Below are 17,929 nucleotides of genomic sequence, written 5' to 3'. Positions count from 1 at the left end.
GGGGGGTCCCATGTTGACTGGTTACTCCAGTGTTGGAGGGCTGCTAACTCATTCACCAAAGCGGCGCTGATGCTAGCTTTAATAGCAGCAAAATGTTTGGTTATGGAAATGCTCTTCTCTAGTTTTGTTTGGTTTCCACACTTTAACTGAGATCCTACACATCTACTCCTTTATCTTTGGTTTGAGAAATGAGTAATAATTCACTCATTCCACCAAACTCTTGAGAAATTGGGCAAGTTGTAAGATTTACGTCATATTATGAAGTTTTTCAGAGGTATCAAAGTTGCAGTTGCTAGGCTATGAAGAACCAACTGGGTCAACCAACTTGCTACAGCACCACCCTGAGGCAGAGCAGTGTTGCAGCTCTAGTTAGTTAAGAATACCAAAGACAAGCTTGCCGATTGTAGGTGAAGTAGGCAAAACAATGTCTATGAATTTGAATTTGAGCATATGTTTTTCCCTAACGGACAGCATAACGTCATTATGACTTTGTTTTTTCAACGAGCCCCCAAAACTTTGATTTTGAGACATTTAGGGGGCCCAAGAGCTTAATTAGGAGGTCCTGGGGTGCCCGGGACTCCCTAATTAACCTCTTGGACTCTCTGTATTTTGCACTTTGAATAAATGTCTCCTGTACCGCAACATGGCGCCTCCTGAGAGTCTGTGCGTGTGCCAGCTCTGCATGGCCACACCTCCCGCCATCCTACAGCAGCCAGTAGCTGGACGCTACAATACAGACACACAGTTACACTGCCCATCAGCCATTTGAAGTTTGGCGATAACACATTAACGCCTTAAACGCTTCAATTCCTCTTTTTACCAAACATTCTCATAGTACTTACTGAATGAGTCTTAAAATGAATAACTGAATAATAAGCCTGTAGTTTAAAGACTAATTCCAACAATTTTTCAACATTTCAGCATTGATAAAAAGTTAAGGTGCAGAATCTTTCAGAGTGGTCTGAAGTGAAATGCTCCATTCCAGTGACTTGCTGAGTCAGAATGGTTCACAGTGGTTTTGACAGGAACCAGACGTCTGAAACATTTAATGCCTCTGAAAACTTCCTCGCAGAAAACAAAATGTTTGTGAATACACAGTCTGATGCCGTGTCTGACATCGGTCTGTAAGTTTCTCTACAAAGACCAATTTCAAATCAGGCTCTGAACGACTTTGTTTACATCTCATCTGTTGAATCATGCAGATTTTTGATTTTGCCATTTTTCTTTGCAACAACTGAAGGAGCAACTAATAAAAGCCTTAGGAATTATTCCATACCCAGTGCGTTTTATCCCCTTGTTCTGACATCAGAATACATCAGCACTCAAACCTTTCAGCTGTTTAAAACCACTTTTGGCCAAAAGATTGGTCTATTTTTATTAAAAAGAGTTCGGAAAAGGAACCTGTCACATGCTCTTCTTTCTGAGGAAGACACTTTGATGAACATGAAGCTGAGTGTAGCAAAATATACTCAAAGTACATATACCTATATAAAATAAAAATATAGTATTTTTTTATATTTTACTATATATTGTATATTATCTATTTTTATTTATAGTATAAAAAATATAGTACAAAAATATACAAAATATACAGTAAAAAGCTGTTTTATGCTAACAAAATATTTGCAGGTATTTTATCTTACTTAACTGAAAAGTAACATCAAGAAATTTCAAATTTCAAAAGAAGAAAAAGTGTCATCAAACCGTTGATAGGCACTATATTCAGGGACACAATCTCATATACACTTGAGGACAGACAGCGCAGAAATGCAGCAGAACGGTGCAGTGGAGAGGCCCTGCAGGACTGGAGATGAACTCTTATGCTTAAATTCCCCTACATTCTCTCTTCCTCTGCCTTTTCTTCTCTTCTCTCTATCAAATCTACTGCTGAACACACACATATGACTATTTACAAAGGACTGATGTTCATTCTGTAAAGAGTAGAAAGTGAATGTAGTCAGATGGTCATTAAGCTCGACTCGTTGAAGAATGTTACTGTTCATGGTTCACGGTGGATATTTTTAGCTTTGAACATATATCAAAAAAATTGTACTTTAAAATATGTGTTGAAATATGGGTGAAGAATATGTACCACTGGTCTTGCAGGTTTGGTGTGCTGTAGCTGAAACCCCAGTTTTGTACTGTAGAGAAATGTGCAAATGGCAATATCTGCACTTCAGAATCAATATTTGCCAGTAACAGTAACTACAGTTTCGTCCAAACGGATTTGACACGCAGAGCCTCCAAAATATAACAGTTTAAAGAAATTCCATTCCAAGGATGCACAGTTCTGGAAGGAACCTTTCAGAGACTGAAGTTTTCTGAGATGAATCACACTGGATGTAGAAGGTGTGTCTGTCTGTGGCCAACATAACTACCAATACAGAACAGTACAACTTATTTAGCACCTTTCTCAAACCCAAGGTGGCCTTGCAGAGGCAGGAGATGAAAACAAAAAACATCAGTGAGGAAAAGAATGACAGTGCTGGTAGTCCTCGTATGGAAGACCTATCAGATATTAAGCTGATAAGAACAGATGCTACACTTGATCTTAGCCAAAACGCCGAGAAGCTATCCACGTTGGTGCTATATGACGATTAATACAACTAGACAAATAAAAAAGAATCTTTTGTCATTTTTTTGTTTGTTACTTGTTGTATTAAAACATGCATTATAAATTCCTATACACTGTTCTGGGTTTATGAAACACACATTCCAGTGACTTTCTACATATTTTCAAAAAGCTAACACCAAAGGCCTGGTTCAGATATCAAGAAATAGCTCTGGTTTTAAGCTGATGTGGAAAAAAATGAAGATTGCTATACTGGCGTTTCCTGTAGACCTAGGAACTCTAATTCAACATGCTAATACGTTCCACGTTTTCTGAAACAGTAGTGCACCTGAACACGAAGCCGCGGATTCAATATCACATTCTGATCCCAGACTGCCAGTTTCACACCAAACAAAATGTTCCGGCCCAAAGTAGCCCATCTCATTGCCTTCCCTTCCTGTCTCTCCAGAAAGTGCTCAATCCATATGACCTTGATCACCACCACTGGTTTCTCATTTTGCATTTGGGATTGCATGCTGCCATTTCTGGCCTTTTGCCTGGGTAATTACCCCATCACACACCCACACACACACACAAAGAACTCCAGCGAAGGTCGTGTTTGAGGTCGAGGAAGATATGAAACATGCAGTGGATTTCTGGCTTAAACCCTGCTCACGCAGTAAACAGCGTTCAGTTCAGTTGCTTTGACAGCCTTGATAGAAAACACAGCCGATAATAAAAATGTTGAACTGACCAGAAGTTATTTTCTATTTGCCGCATTACAAAGCTGAACAAACCCAGAGTGCTCATTCTGAGTCTGGCTCCACAGTGGAGCACAGCCATCTTCTGCCAAACCTGTAGAGCGGGGGAGAAATATAGCACGTTTTGCTTCAGCATCCAAGAACACCCACAACTTTTCTTGAGGCTCTCAAAGAGATCTTAGGATTCTCAGAGAAATTACACAGGATTTAAGCTTCCAAAACACCAAAAGAAACAGCCAGGGTGACTTAAACTAGCAGCACCACCCAGGCCATGTCAATAACCCCTCCAGTGAAAAATGTGATTGCAAAACATCTCTAATTATCTCTGAAAATAACTGAGATAAAGAAAATAGCGCTGCAGTTTAAACAAAGTTACAGAGGCAGCGGCCTAGCATGCTGAGCTTTCCATTCACACTGGACATTGTCCTACAAACATATGGAAAGGGGGAAAAGAAAGATCATGTCGCCATCTAGTGGTGGTGGGGAGAGCTCGCAGTGTATGAAGCACACAGTATGTGCTCCATTAAAAATGAATACCTTGTCTTTCGGTTAAATACTACATTCCAGTAATTTGACCATAGAGTGCATAGAGTTATACGTTGTTGTATTTTGGGAAGCATTTTGTCCTTTTTTATATATAGTCTAAACAAGTACTTCTCACAACTTAGAGGTTTTCTCTGTAAACAGTGTGATGTTCAGTTGATCTACAATTCAGAAAAAAATCAATTTTATATTATATTATATTATATTATATTAAAATCATAAATTGTATATTAGCAATCAGAAAAAAATCATAAATTTTATATTATTATGTTATCTTAAAATCATAAATTATATATTGTTTTCATAGAAGTTCGATTTTGAGTGTCATTGCAATGAATAAATACATAAATCCTACCACATTTTATGAAACATTTAAAAAAAAATAACAGAGTAGATTCACACATTTCCCACTACATTCTGTTCATTGTTTGTTTATTTAATTTTTTTTATATTATATTATATTAAAATAACACATTTTAGATTATTTTTATAAAAGTTCAATTTGTAGTCATTGCATAAAATAAATTAATAAATAAATCCTACCACGTTTTATAAAACAATAAAAAAACAGAGTAGATTCACACATTTCCCACTACATTTTGTTCATTGTTTATATTTATTTTAATTTTATTTGTTTATTAATTAATTTATTAACTAATTTATTTATTTATTTATTTATGTTCATTTATTTATTCATTTATTTATTTTTGTTAAAATTGATTCTCCTGACGATTTCACCTGCGATGGTGAGGATGATGATTGGCTGTAGCGTTCTGTGGGGGCGGGGCTAACTCGCTTGCGTCCCTTTCATTTGTGGTCGCTGTGACAACGAGTTCACCACAACTGTGCCTAGTAGTGACTCGTGCCTACAGCAGCGAGCGAGTGCTCTGTGTGGCGCCCACTTTCTGATATGTCTAAAAACAAGGTAAGAAATGATCTGCAGGTCTGCAGGTAACTATTTATTTACCTGTACCCTTAATTAATGGCAGGATAACGTAGTGCTGGCCTTAATGGTTTAAGGTCTTTGGGCTTAATCCACCAACCGTTCTTAATACGCTTATGTTTTCTTATTTGGGATTTCTTCTTAGGTAACTTAGTTAGCTAGAACAGTTAGCTAGAACAGCTAGCTAGAATGCTGGATTTTTTTATCCTATAACTTCCATGTTTGTGAAAACTACACATTCCCTGCAGACGAGTGGGAACAAGGGTCCTTATAGCCAGAAGAGAAAAGAGGGGTAAGTCAGTGAGTGAGTCATGCTCTCTCTCTCTCTCTGTCTCTCTGTCTCTCTCTCTCTCTCTCCCTCTCTCTCTCTATATATATATATATATATATATATATATATGTACACCGATCAGGCATAACATTATGACCACCTCCTTGTTTCTGCGCTCATTGTCCATTTTATCAGCTCCACTTACTATATAGGTGCACTTTGTAGTTGTTAGCCCCCTTTTACCGTGTTCTTCAGGGTGTTAGTGTGTGTTGCGCTGGTCTGAGTGGATCAGACACAGCAGTGCTGCTGGAGTTTTTAAACACTGTGTCTACTCACTGTCCACTCTATTAGACACTCCTACCTTGTCAGTCCACAGTGTAAAGTCAGAGATGATAGCTCATCTGCTGCTGCACAGTTTGTGTTGGTCATCCTCTAGTCCTTCATCAGTGGTCACAGGACGCTGCCCACAGGACGCTGTTGGCTGGATATTTTTGGTTGGTGGACTATTGTCAGTCCAGCAATGACACTGAGGTGTTTAAAAACTCCAGAAGCACTGCTGTGTCTGATCCACTCAGACCAGCACAACACGCACTAACACACCACCACCACATCAGTGTCACTGCAGTGCTGAGAATGATCCACCACCCAAATAGTACCTGCTCTGTGAGGGTCCATGGGGGTCCTGACCACTAAAGAACAGGGTAAAGAGGGGCTAACAAAGTATGCAGAGAAACAGATGGACTACAGTCTGTAACTGTAGAACTACAAAGTGCACATGTATATATGTTGTGTGTGTGAGTGTTTGAATATTTATGTGTAATATATATCACAGGGAAGGGAGGACTTGTGTGCGATTCAGATGTGGCTTGACAAACACAATCCTGGACGTTCTTCACCAGAGACCAGGCTGGGTTGAGGTCAAAGAGTGAGTCTTTTAACATGTAAACATTCCTTTCGTCTGAGGTGTGATGTGCTGCATGCTTATCTCCTTTGATTAATCCAAATCATTTGTTGTCTTAAATGCACAGGGATGGAGAGTGGGACTTTAACTGGTGTGATGTGGGCTGGCTCAGAGAGAACTATGACCACTCTTATATGGAGGAGCATGTTAGGATATGCCACTTCCGGAACCACTATGAGGTTAGCAAAGAGCAGCAACAGAATGATGTTAATCACTGTTCACCCGAAATTCAGAACAGTCTTTTCAAGGTGCGAGAAACAGCACTGACTATTGAAAGGAGAACTCCACCAAATTTTCACAAATATCTGCATAATTCAGTGATTGAGATGGAATGGTTCATGATAGAGAAACTCACTGTCTTCTTTGCAGTGGTGGTGATGGAAACCAGGGGTTGCAATATCTACAGTACAAATATAGTCATTTTATTGACTCTCTATAACAGTCAATTAATCTACATGTCTTCATGCTCTTTATGATAATGTTGATGGTAACAGTAAAGTAGGGCTAAACAAAATCTTTGGGCACTATTTAGGCTTACAGTGCCCTGCACATACTTCTCTGCCATAAATAAATTGGGAAAAAATACAATTTTAAGCCAAAATGTTATCTCAAAACTGAAATAAAACAACATCTCAGGCATTGAGCAGTTTATTCTTAACAATCTCATGTACTAAATCCCAGTGAAGTAGCTTTTAGAGGCATTAAACGGTTCAAATGTCTTTTTCCTGTCTTGTTCACCACTGTGAACAATTTTAAATACGTTTCTTGACAACAAAGCATTTCACTTAGTTTAATTTTTCGTGTTAACTACTTAATTACACAAAAATTCTGCTTTATGAGTGAAAGTTATATGTTAACTACAACTATTTAACCTTTGGTTCACTGAAATATCAAATTTACACAAGTATGCTGTTACTCCAAATTAGTTAATCAGCCAAGATATGCTTGCTTCTTTAGTTTTGCACTGGAGCTGTAAGGCTAATGTAGCTAATAAGTAATGGGGGTCTTTTTGAGTGACATAGATTTCTATTATATTAGCCTTGTAGCTCCAGCGCTAAACAAAGGAGCAAATGTTTTGGCTGATCAGCTAAATTTGGCTACTTTTGCAGAACGTTTTTTGATACTGAGGCAAAAAAGCAGCTATTTCTGCCCTTTAATCTGCTCTCCCCCTTTAGTAATGTGACTTCTCTATGCTGTTTTCACATTTATTTTGATATTAAAACAACATAATCTTACAAAGCTGAAACCTAATTGATTTTGATTTGCGCACAAAGCAAGCAAACAAATGAATAGGAATATACTTCATACTTCAGTCACCTTTTATTGTAACTCTGAACAAACAAACCTATAATGAGCACTCAGCTATCTGAAGTCTGTAAGTTTAAGTTTAAGTCAAAGTTTATTTATATAGCGCTTTTTACAACAGGTGTCGCCACAAAGCAGCTTTACAGAAAAATCTGGGTCCAAGCACCCATGAGCGTCGCCAATGGCGACAGTGGCAAGGAAAAACTCCCTAAGAGCAAAGAGGAAGAAACCTTGAGAGGAACCAAGACTCAAAAGAGGAACCCATCCTCCTCTGGTCAACACCCAGTGGTGGATAAAGTACACAAACCCTGTACTTGAGTTAAAGTAGAGATACCCAAGGTAAAATATTACTCCAGAAAAAGTAGAAGTTCCTCCCTTTAGACCTCCACTTGAGTAAAAGTACAAAAGTATTTGCCTTCAAATGTACTTAAGTATCCAAAGTAAAAGTACTAAAAGATTAATTATGACTCTGATGTCCTATTATCATTTTTGTAACAAGACTCACTTCATTAACTCATTTTAGGTGAAAATACTCCAGTGTCTCTCTTGGTAAACCAGTCTTTTAATAGAATGTCATTAATTAGTGACGCTGATGTCTATTAAAATGATCATAAGCACAAAACACTGAAGGTAAACAGTTTCCATCAGGTAGAACTGAGTGGCTCTGAAATCACTTTTTACAAACAAGCAAAGTTTCAGTTTAAGATTTATTTAACTTAGTTCCAAGTTTAAGTTTAATAAAAACTTTAAACTCAGATTCACAAATGAGTTTCCTTTACTAAACTGCATCTGTAGGTCTCTGTTCATAAACATAAACTAGCCAAAACTAATTTACTATAAAATGAAATGTGTTTGTATAAATTCAGAAAAAAGACACGTCAGTCACAACTGCATATGTGTACATATTTCTATATTGTGGTCTGTTTACACAAAGTTAGGTTAGTTCATCATTTATGTTGAATAGACTCTCCCAAAATTTTACGCTGCTGCACTGATGTTGAACCGTGTGCTGCACTGGGTCGGTATGACCAACAGGTCAAAACAAGCTCAAAACAAAGTGACCGCTGTGCCCTGATTGGTGTTCTTGCTGTGCGCTTTTTTCGTTTTGACATGTTACGTTTTTATACACACAAAAACCAAAAGGAACAACAGATTTCTCATAATGTAGTGGAGTAAAAAGTGAGATATTTGACTTTGAAATGTAGTGGAGTGAAAGTAAAAAGTCACCCAAAATGGAAGAGTAAGTATTTCAGTAAGGTACAGATACACAAAAAACTACTTAAGTACAGAAACTAATTACATTTACTTCATTACCGTCCACCATCTGTCGACACCGGATAGCAAACAGCGTTAGTATAAAATATTAGAATACAAAACGGGGAAAAACAGGTGAAGCAATGGTTAATTAGATAGTTTGAGTTTACACAGCAGCACCAGGAGGGTCAGTTCATACAGGTGAGGTTTGCACAGCGCTGTACAGCGTGAAGCTCAGTGGTGGTCAAAACGGTCCAGAAGGCTGAAGTGGTCCAAAAGGCTGGCGAGCAGTGGGATCAAGGCAGAAGAAGCAACAGCATCAGACACACAGGATGGCCAGCTGTTCAACTCTGCAAAGAAAATCAAACACACTGAGAGTCAGTTCTGTAATGAGTGACTGATCACAGATTGCAGTATAAACAGAGCAGCAGAGACTCCGGCAGGTCTAGTTATTACAGCCTAACTAAAAGGGAGAAACCAGAAGGGTAACAAAGACAGAGAGTCTGTACTGAAATTGTGCACAAAAACTATAGCAGTGCATTGAACAATAAAGACAGCATGCTTCTTTTATATAGTGATAGAGAACATGATTACATACAGAAAATTACAATTCAACACTCATACATTTTACCATGCCCAACTCTGATGTGCATGTCGCAACTAATCTGATGCTGGGTAAGAAATCAGATTATGTCTTAAAGTGGAATTAATGTATAGAACGGGTGATGTTATTCCTCCTTTGCAGCTGACACGTAAGAACCTGATGGTAAAGAACCTAAAGCGCTATAGAAAAACCCTTGAAAGAGAAGCTGGTCGTCTGGAGGCGGCCAAATGTGACTTCTTTCCATGCACCTTTGAACTGCCCAGTGAGTACCATCTCTTTGTGGAAGAGTTCAAGAGAAGTCCTGGCAGTACCTGGATCATGAAGCCAGTAAGAGTCATGTTTAAACTTTAAAGCCATTATTATTCTCAGATATCGCTGCTGTCAGAACAAAACTTTGTATCTCCAATATGGTAACTTTACAGGAGAAGGAAAAAACATGATTTACTTTTAATGTAAGTCAATGGAACCAGACGTTTTTCCAAGTCATTTTGGGCCACTGTTTTTGGTCCATTCATCATAAAATATACACACAATGTAAAGGGCAACAGGCATTTTTAAATTATGATAAAAACTGAAAAATGACAAAAATAGAGATAAGAGGTTTTGTTCCAACAGCAGCGATATACTAGTCTTACATACGGTATTTGACCCGTGCAGCGTGCTAGTGATTGGATGAGACAGTGACACAGTTCTAGCTGTAGTAAGAAATACCCTTCTATTCAGGTGGCACGTTCGCAGGGGAAAGGCATTTTTCTGTTCCGGAAACTCAAGGACATCATGGAATGGAAAAAGGTAAAGCATTTCTTTCTGAGGCTTTTAACTTTGTAAGTCATGCGTGTTCACGGATTGTTATTAACCTTTCATTTTGCTGTGCCCTTCAAATGTAATTGCGTACGTGCGTATTTAGTACAAGATAGTGTGCACAACAATCTTGTATTGTACTAATCAAATTTAAATCACACTAAAATATCTCATCTTTTACTTACAAACACAAATGTGTCTATTGAAAGATAAGAATCCACACTTTGATAGTATTTCTTTCCTTGTTTCACAATATATTTCGAGTAAGAAAGGATTAATATCAAATTATGCAATTCTTTTGTTATTACTGGCAACAGTGTAGGTTTTAAAGGTGAAACATAAGGATTATTATTCAGTAGATATTATGATCATTCAGTAACTGCTATGAAACAAATATACAACGATCAGGCATAACATTATGACCACCTCCTTGTTTCTACACTCATTGTCCATTTTATCAGCTCCACTTACTATATAGGTGCACTTTGTAGTTCTACAGTTACAGACTGTAGTCCATCTGTTTCTCTGATACTTTGTTAGCCCCCTTTTACCCTGTTCTTTAGTGGTCAGGACCCCCATGGACCTTCACAGAGCAGGTGCTATCTGTGTGGTGGATCATTCTCAGTACTGCAGCAACACTGACGTGGTGGTGGTGTGTTAGTGTGTGTTGCGCTGGTCTGAGTGGATCAGACACAGCAGTGCTGCTGGAGTTTTTAAACACCTCAGTGTCACTGCTGGACTGAGAATAGTCCACCAGCCAAAAATGTCTAGCCAACAGCGTCCTGTGGGCAGCGTCCTGTGACCACTGATGAAGGACTAGAGGATGACCAACACAAACTGTGCAGCAGCAGATGAGCTATCATCTCTGACTTTACATCTAAGATGGACGGACAAGGTAGGAGTGTCTAATAGAGTGGACAGTGAGTGGACAAAAAACTCCAGCAGCACTGCTGTGTCTGATCCACTTGTACCAGCACAACACACACTAACACACCACCACCACGTCAGTGTTACTGCAGTGCTGAGAATGATCCACCACCCAAATAGTACCTGCTCTGTGAGGGTCCATGGGGGTCCTGACCACTGAAGAACAGGGTAAAAGGGGGCTAACAAAGTATGCAGAGAAACAGATGGACTACAGTCTGTAACTGTAAAACTACAAAGTGCACCTATATAGTAAGTGGAGCTGATAAAATGGACAATGAGCGTAGAAACAATGAGGTGGTCATAATGTTATGCCTGATCGGTGTATATAAGTTATACTGTGGTTATGAGAGTGAGGATTAAACAAGAAAGCTGTCATAAACTGCAAGACAGAAGCTCACGTTTGTATTATTTTTCCTAGAACGGTACCCGCTCTGAGGAACAAAGGGATGAGGCTCAAGTTGAAAGCTACGTAGCCCAGCATTATATTGAGAACCCCTATCTCATTAACGGTGCATCATCCATTTCACCTATTCACTGTTTTTTTTACTTGCCCTGTCATAACTTTTTAATCATTGCTCCTCTTCGTCTGCAGGCAGAAAATTTGACCTGAGAGTTTATGTTCTTGTAACATCAGTAAGTGAGCTTCAAAAACGCTCCAGATTGAATGTGCTTTATTACATTATGTAGCAGTTGGTTATACGTCTGCTCCAGGCAGCATTTAAAATGTGTGAAAATGACTGCAATATGTTCCTGCAGTACCTCCCTCTGAAAGCCTGGCTGTATAGAGACGGTTTTGCCAGATTCTCCAACACCAGATTCTCCCTCAGCAGTATTGACGATCAGTGTATCCTTTATATGTGTTCAGTCTGCTTTTTATTTGTCCTCCATCTGCTCAAAGTTTATCAGCGTGAAATACATCTGTGGGCTATCTTTAACTGTAATCTACACTCAGATGTCCATCTCACTAATGTGGCAGTGCAGAAAACTGCCCCAGACTATGACCCTGAGAAGGTACGTAATGTTGTCAGTAAAATTACACCATGCACTGTGATGATGTGCAGTATGGGAAATGTATGTAGAAAGTAATAAATTAAGATGAAGGGATAAGCCCTGGTGTACATATGACCTTAAAGAGAGGGTTATAGAATCTGGATTTTTGTTTCTTAATTATAGTAAACAGTCTATCTTTGTGCATCTGAAGCTATTTAGCTTATTATGAGACCATATGCTCCATTTTTAGGTTTCATTAAGTTTAAGATTAAGATTAAGTGACCCTTATTAGTCCCACAACGGGGAAATTTCACCTCCGCATTTAGCCCATCCGTGCAGTGAAACACCACATACACACTTGTGTGCTGGAACAGAGAAGGTTCTTCCCCAGACTGCTCCCACATGGTTCGAAGCATGTCCAAAATGTCTTGGTACACCAAAGCATTAAGATTTCCTTTCACTGGAACTAAGGGTTCTAGACCAACCCCTGAAAAACAACCGCATATCATCATCCCTCCTCCACCAAATTCTACAGCTGGAACAGTGCAGTCAGGCAGATAACGTTCTCCTGGCATTCGCCAAACCCAGACTCGTCCATCAGACTGACTGACAGAGAAGCTGATTCATCATTCCACAGAATACGTTTCCACTGCTCCAGAGTCCAGTGGCGGTATGCTTTACCTAAACCCCCCACCCCACCCCCTTTTGGCATTGTGCATTTTGATCCTAGGCTTACCTGCTTGGCCATGGAAACCCATTTTGTGAAGCTCCTGATGTGCAGTTCTTTCGCGGATGTTGCTTCTAGAGGCAATTTGGGACTCGTTAGTGAGGGATTCAACAGAGAATAATTACTATGCGCTTCAGTGCTCACCCGCCCCACTCTGTAGGTTTGCTCTACTGCTTCGTGGCTGAGCCGTTGTTGCTTCTAGATGCTTTCATTTTACAATAATAGCACTTACAGTTGACAGGGGCAGATCTAGCAGGCCTGAAATTTCACAAACTGACTTGTGGCAGAGGTGGGGTCCTATGCCAATGCCACGTTTAAAGTCACTGACCTCATCAGCACGACCCATTCAACTACTCATTCTGTTAGCAATGGGTGTGGCTGAAACACCAGAACTCAATAATTAGAAGGTGGGTCCCAATACTTTTGTCTATATAGTGTACATATAATTGGAAAAAAATATATAATAACAAAAATAAATGCATTTTGAAAATATGTTAACGAATACATTTTTTGGCCATTTTATAAATTTCAAAAATATATTTGTTAAATACATTTTCAATAATTTCTTTTTCAATATGGGAAAAGTATTCTAGTTAATTTAGGGTAAAATGGTTCAAGAATTGTGTGATACTCTGAAGGTTTTGTCTATGGATCTATATGGCTGCGTTCACATTACCAGGTTGAAGTGGCACAAATCTGATTTTTTGCCCTAATGTGACTCAGATCTGATGTTTTCAGAGCTGTGTGGACACAAATCTGATCTTTTCAAATCTGACCTGAGCCACTTTCATATGTGGTCCTAGATCAGACATGTATCTGATTCGTGGCCATGCGACCTTAATGTGACGCTCAGATCGGAATTCATGTGCTTTTTTCCCACTGCGCGTGCACCATCATTCAGCGTTACCATGGCAGCAGCGCCGAACAGAAGTTAAAGCCTGTAAACGGCAGAAAAGCAGCTCATCTCACCTTTTTCTCCTTCGTCTCGCTCTAATAATGAAGCTGAGAGCTGATCAGAGTTAATTATCTTCTCAGCGAAGCTCGTTCTGCTCGTTAGTTTGTGCTGATGATGAACGTGATTCATTCACGTGACATTACTGAGTAGGATGAGCTCATGAGGGTCATTTCAGGACGCCGGTTCGTCACATTAATGACAGATTTGAATCACTTACCTAAACGAGTGTGAACCATCGGGTAAAAGAGATCGGATTTGAGCAAAAAATCGGACTTGAGCGATGAGGCTTGTAATAGGATCATAGCTTATGTTTGCTAGTTTAGTTGCACATGGTTATGAAATGCACATTTTTGGGGATTTTTGCTACTGTTAATGTGTATGTTGCACCTTTCAAAAGAGAGTGTTAATGAAATGGCTGCTATTATGTGGAGAAATAAAGTGAAAGCATGTGAATAAAGTTCTTTCTGTTTGTCCACAGGGTTGCAAATGGCAGATGCATAAGTTACGACGCTACTTGACTGCAAAACATGGCAGCGAGACAGTGGAAGCTCTTTTTAAAGACATTGACAACATATTCATCCGCAGCTTGCAGAGCGTTCAGAAGGTCATCATTAATGATAAGCACTGTTTTGAACTGTATGGATTTGACATACTACTGGACCAGGATCTCAAGCCGTGAGTGGTCAGCCTTCTGTAACTGCTTACTAGCTTTTTCACTCTTATAATAACGGCTTACTTACGACAATAGATGTGCATCTGTATATTAGTCCTCACCTCTGTCGCGTGCATGCTGAGTAACTGTTTTAACTGTTATTTTAGTTCAACATACCACCAGCTCTATTTAATGATACTTTTGGACCTTTGTGATCATTAGAACACTACATGGCCAAAATGAGTAATTACTGGGTTCAGTTATTTCAGCCAAACCCACCCACTGCTGTCAGTGTCAATAAAATCCAGCATAAGTTCTCAGCTCAGCCACAAAGTGGTAGGCCACACAAGCTCATAGAACGGGACGGGAGTGCTGAAGCACATATGATGTAAAAATCCTCTGTGCTTTATTGCAACACTCACTGCCAAGTTCCAAACTGCCTCTGGAAGCACAAGTCAAGTCAAGTCAAGTCAAATTTATTTATATAGCGCCTTTTACAACAGATGTTCTCACAAAGCAGCTTTACAGAGAATCCGGGTCCACGCCCCCAGTGAGCAAGCCTTGGCGACAGTGGCAAGGAAAAACTCCCTCAACAGGAGGAAGAAACCTCGAGAGGAACCAGACTCAAAAGGGGAACCCATCCTCCTCTGGTCGACACCGGATAACAGCACAGACACAAAACAGTATAAGTGGATACAGTTTAACACCACTGTGCAGTGCGCCGGCCGCATCAGTCACGTCAGACCCTCTTAGGACAGGCAGCCGCTCAGCTCAGGGAAAAAGAGGGGGAGGGGGAAAGAGGGGGAGGGGGGGGATGGGGGGAGGGGGGATGGGGGGGTAAGAGGGACATAGTTAGGTAAACCAATTAACCAAAGGCTCGACTAAACAGGTACGTTTTTAGCCTAGACTTACAGATGGAGGCTGTGTCTGAGTCCCGAACACAGACTGGTAGGTTATTCCAAAGCTGGGGGGCGTGGTATGAAAAGGCTCCTCCCCCTGACGTAACTTTATTTATTCTGGGTACTAATAATGAGCAGCACCTTGTGATCTAAGTGGGCGTGTCGGTTGATAATAGGAAATAAGGTCACTGAGGTACTGAGGAGCAAGGCCATTCAGAGCTTTATACGTCAGTAGAAGAATTTTGTACTCAGTGCGGAATTTAACTGGCAACCAATGTAAGGTACACAAGAACTGTTTGTCGGAAGCTTCACTCTATTCGTTCCTAGTTGTAGTGGAAAGCCTTCCCAGAAGAGTGGATGTTATTATAACAATAAAGGGGCACCAACTCCATATTAAAGCCCATCATTTTGGAACAAGGTGTTCAAGATTAGAGATGTTCAGGTTTAGGTGTCCATGTTCTTTTGGCCAGTTGGAGGATTTTGGGCCTGAGTGAGCTCTAATTTAGTCTTGGACGTTGTAAACAAATAGTGTGCAGCTCTTGGTTCTTGCAGTGTAAGCAGTAAAAGGTACAGAGATTTTAATATTCAGTGTAATAAAAGAACTTGAATTCTGCTAAGTCACTGACTGACATTTATCCCCGTAGCTGTTGTGCTTAGCACTAAAGCAGCTTTTCAGAATTTTTTCAAGCTTTGAGCCCATCTCTTGTCACACTAAAATGCCCCTAACATGGAAAACCTCTTTGAAATAAAGGATTTTGATGCAGTATGTAAGCATTCAAGTTTCAAAACATACCTTTCTCTCCCTAGTCAATACAGTCCATACATACAAATGAAAACAAAGCTTTAAAAACAGCTCAATTTGAATTTGCTGTTTTTGTGATGTCAGAATTATGGAACTATGGCCCTAAAATGCCATATTTACTTCATTTTTCCATGATAACAAGCACATTATTATTTAAAGGCACAGTAACAGAAACAGCCTGTTTCATTTTCAAAGCGATAAAGAGAAGTTGCAAGATGGACATGTAAGATAAACGGACATAATTTATTTTGACATTTATCTTCAATTCAAAACGTCTGTCTTTCAAGATGTATGGAATGTAGATTTGGAGATTTAGCTGATATACACCGATCAGGCATACCATTATGACCACCTCCTTGTTTCTATGCTCATTGTCCATTTTATCAGCTCCACTTACTATATAGGTGCATTTTGTAGTTCTACAGTTACAGATTGTAGAAGACTGTGTCCACTCACTGTCCACTCTATTAGACACTCCTACCTTGTCCGTCCACCTTGTAGATGTAAAGTCAGAGACGATAGCTCATCTGCTGCTGCACAGTTTGTGTTGGTCATCCTCTAGTCCTTCATCAGTGGTCACAGGATGCTGTTGGCTGGATATTTTTGGTTGGTGGACTATTCTCAGTCCAGCAGTGACACTGAGGTGTTTAAAAACTCCAGCAGCACTGCTGTGTCTGATCCACTCGTACCAGCGCAACACACACTAACACAGCACCACCACGTCAGGGTTACTGCAGTGCTGAGATGATCCACCACCCAAATAGTAGCTGCTCTGTGAGGGTCAATGGGGGTCCTGACCACTGAAGAACTGAGTAAAAGGGGGCTAACAAAGTATCAGAGAAACAGATGGACTACAGTCTGTAACTGTAGAACTACAAAGTGCACCTATATAGTAAGTGGAGCTGATAAAATGGACACTGAGCGTAGAAACAAGGAGGTGGTCATAATGTTATTCCTGATCGGTGTACTATGTACATGTAAGCATTAATATGATAATCCTTGATAAACTGTTCAGTGTTCCCTGTGAAAGATCTCTGTTTCTAACGACTGCACTCACTATCCATCCAACCCGTAAATTATTCAGACAAGAGTTACAGCTGTAGCTCTCAAGATGATAGCTGTATTATTTTCTGCCTGTCTCTCTGCAGGTGGCTGATTGAGGTGAATGCTTCTCCCTCCCTCACTGCCAGTAGCCAAGAGGATTATGAATTGAAGTACAGGCTGCTAGAAGACACTCTGCACATAGTTGACATGGAAGGCCGGTATGATGTTATAAAATATTAAAAGGTATAATAGGTAGTATTGCATGTTTCACATGTTTCATATTCCAAGCATGATGCCAGTCATATATCTTTATATTATAATAGAGCAGAACATTTTGAACTCCACCATGAGAAAAATATACTATAGTTTTAGTTTAATATCCTACTTGTTGTACCTTTGAAGCTTTCAAAAAATGACTGTAGTGTGTATAGTACACAGAATGTCTTAAAGCCATGTTACTGCTCTCAGTCTCACAGGCAGAGAAAAGAGGGTTGGGGGTTATGACCTGATGTGGAATGAAGGACCTGTTCACAGGGAGGATGTCAGCTTGGAGACTTTGGGAAGCACCTACCAAATACCCAACACACACCTCGGTCAGTTTTTATTATGGCCATTTACCTTGTTGTTATTAGTAGATGTGAAATACAGGGTGATTCAATAAGATTAATCCGATTTCAAAATTATTTTTCTCACTTGTAAATCATTACAGAACAAGGCAGTAAATTGTAAATGGTTTAACTGAATCTTTTTGAATCACCCTGTATATTAGTCATCTTTTATGAAAATCTTAAATTAATCACTGACAAATAAATTTTCTACCCTAAAACAGGCTGTGTGAATGATAGGAAGAAACAGCTTCGACAGCTCTTGAAGCCTTTTCCAGGACAAAAGAGAGCATGAAAATCTCCTCTGATACTCAGTATTCTAGTACAACAACAT

The 17,929-nt window shown here is 39.6% G+C and overlaps 1 protein-coding gene and 1 pseudogene across 1 annotated transcript; one reads left to right on the top strand and one right to left on the bottom strand.

Annotated features, from left to right (window-relative positions):
- Positions 1-2,471: 2,471 nt before the first annotated feature.
- LOC118823136 lies at positions 2,472-2,575 on the bottom strand (annotated as a pseudogene).
- Positions 2,576-4,700: 2,125 nt separating this feature from the next.
- Positions 4,701-17,918, top strand: ttll9 (tubulin tyrosine ligase-like family, member 9). Its single transcript, XM_036591759.1, has 14 exons — positions 4,701-4,780; positions 5,047-5,090; positions 5,902-5,994; positions 6,098-6,209; positions 9,335-9,520; positions 9,917-9,985; positions 11,340-11,430; positions 11,514-11,554; positions 11,678-11,765; positions 11,874-11,932; positions 14,072-14,268; positions 17,095-17,208; positions 17,459-17,583; positions 17,820-17,918. The coding sequence occupies exons 1-14, from the start codon at positions 4,766-4,768 to the stop codon at positions 17,888-17,890; spliced, it is 1,305 nt and encodes a 434-aa protein (XP_036447652.1). The 5' UTR covers positions 4,701-4,765; the 3' UTR covers positions 17,891-17,918.
- Positions 17,919-17,929: the final 11 nt, after the last annotated feature.

Source organism: Colossoma macropomum, unplaced genomic scaffold (assembly GCF_904425465.1).
Source record: "Colossoma macropomum unplaced genomic scaffold, Colossoma_macropomum, whole genome shotgun sequence".
NCBI lineage: Eukaryota > Metazoa > Chordata > Actinopteri > Characiformes > Serrasalmidae > Colossoma > Colossoma macropomum.
This window is presented reverse-complemented; position numbering and strand designations above follow the sequence as displayed.

What these genes read in the sequence shown, in the direction of transcription:
- ttll9 (XM_036591759.1), top strand. An exon ending in CAGCAGTATTGACGATCAGT is followed by an intron (nt 11,766 to 11,873) that starts GTATCCTTTATA and finishes ATCTACACTCAG; the next exon opens with ATGTCCATCTCACTAATGTG. An exon ending in ATAGTTGACATGGAAGGCCG is followed by an intron (nt 17,209 to 17,458) that starts GTATGATGTTAT and finishes TACTGCTCTCAG; the next exon opens with TCTCACAGGCAGAGAAAAGA.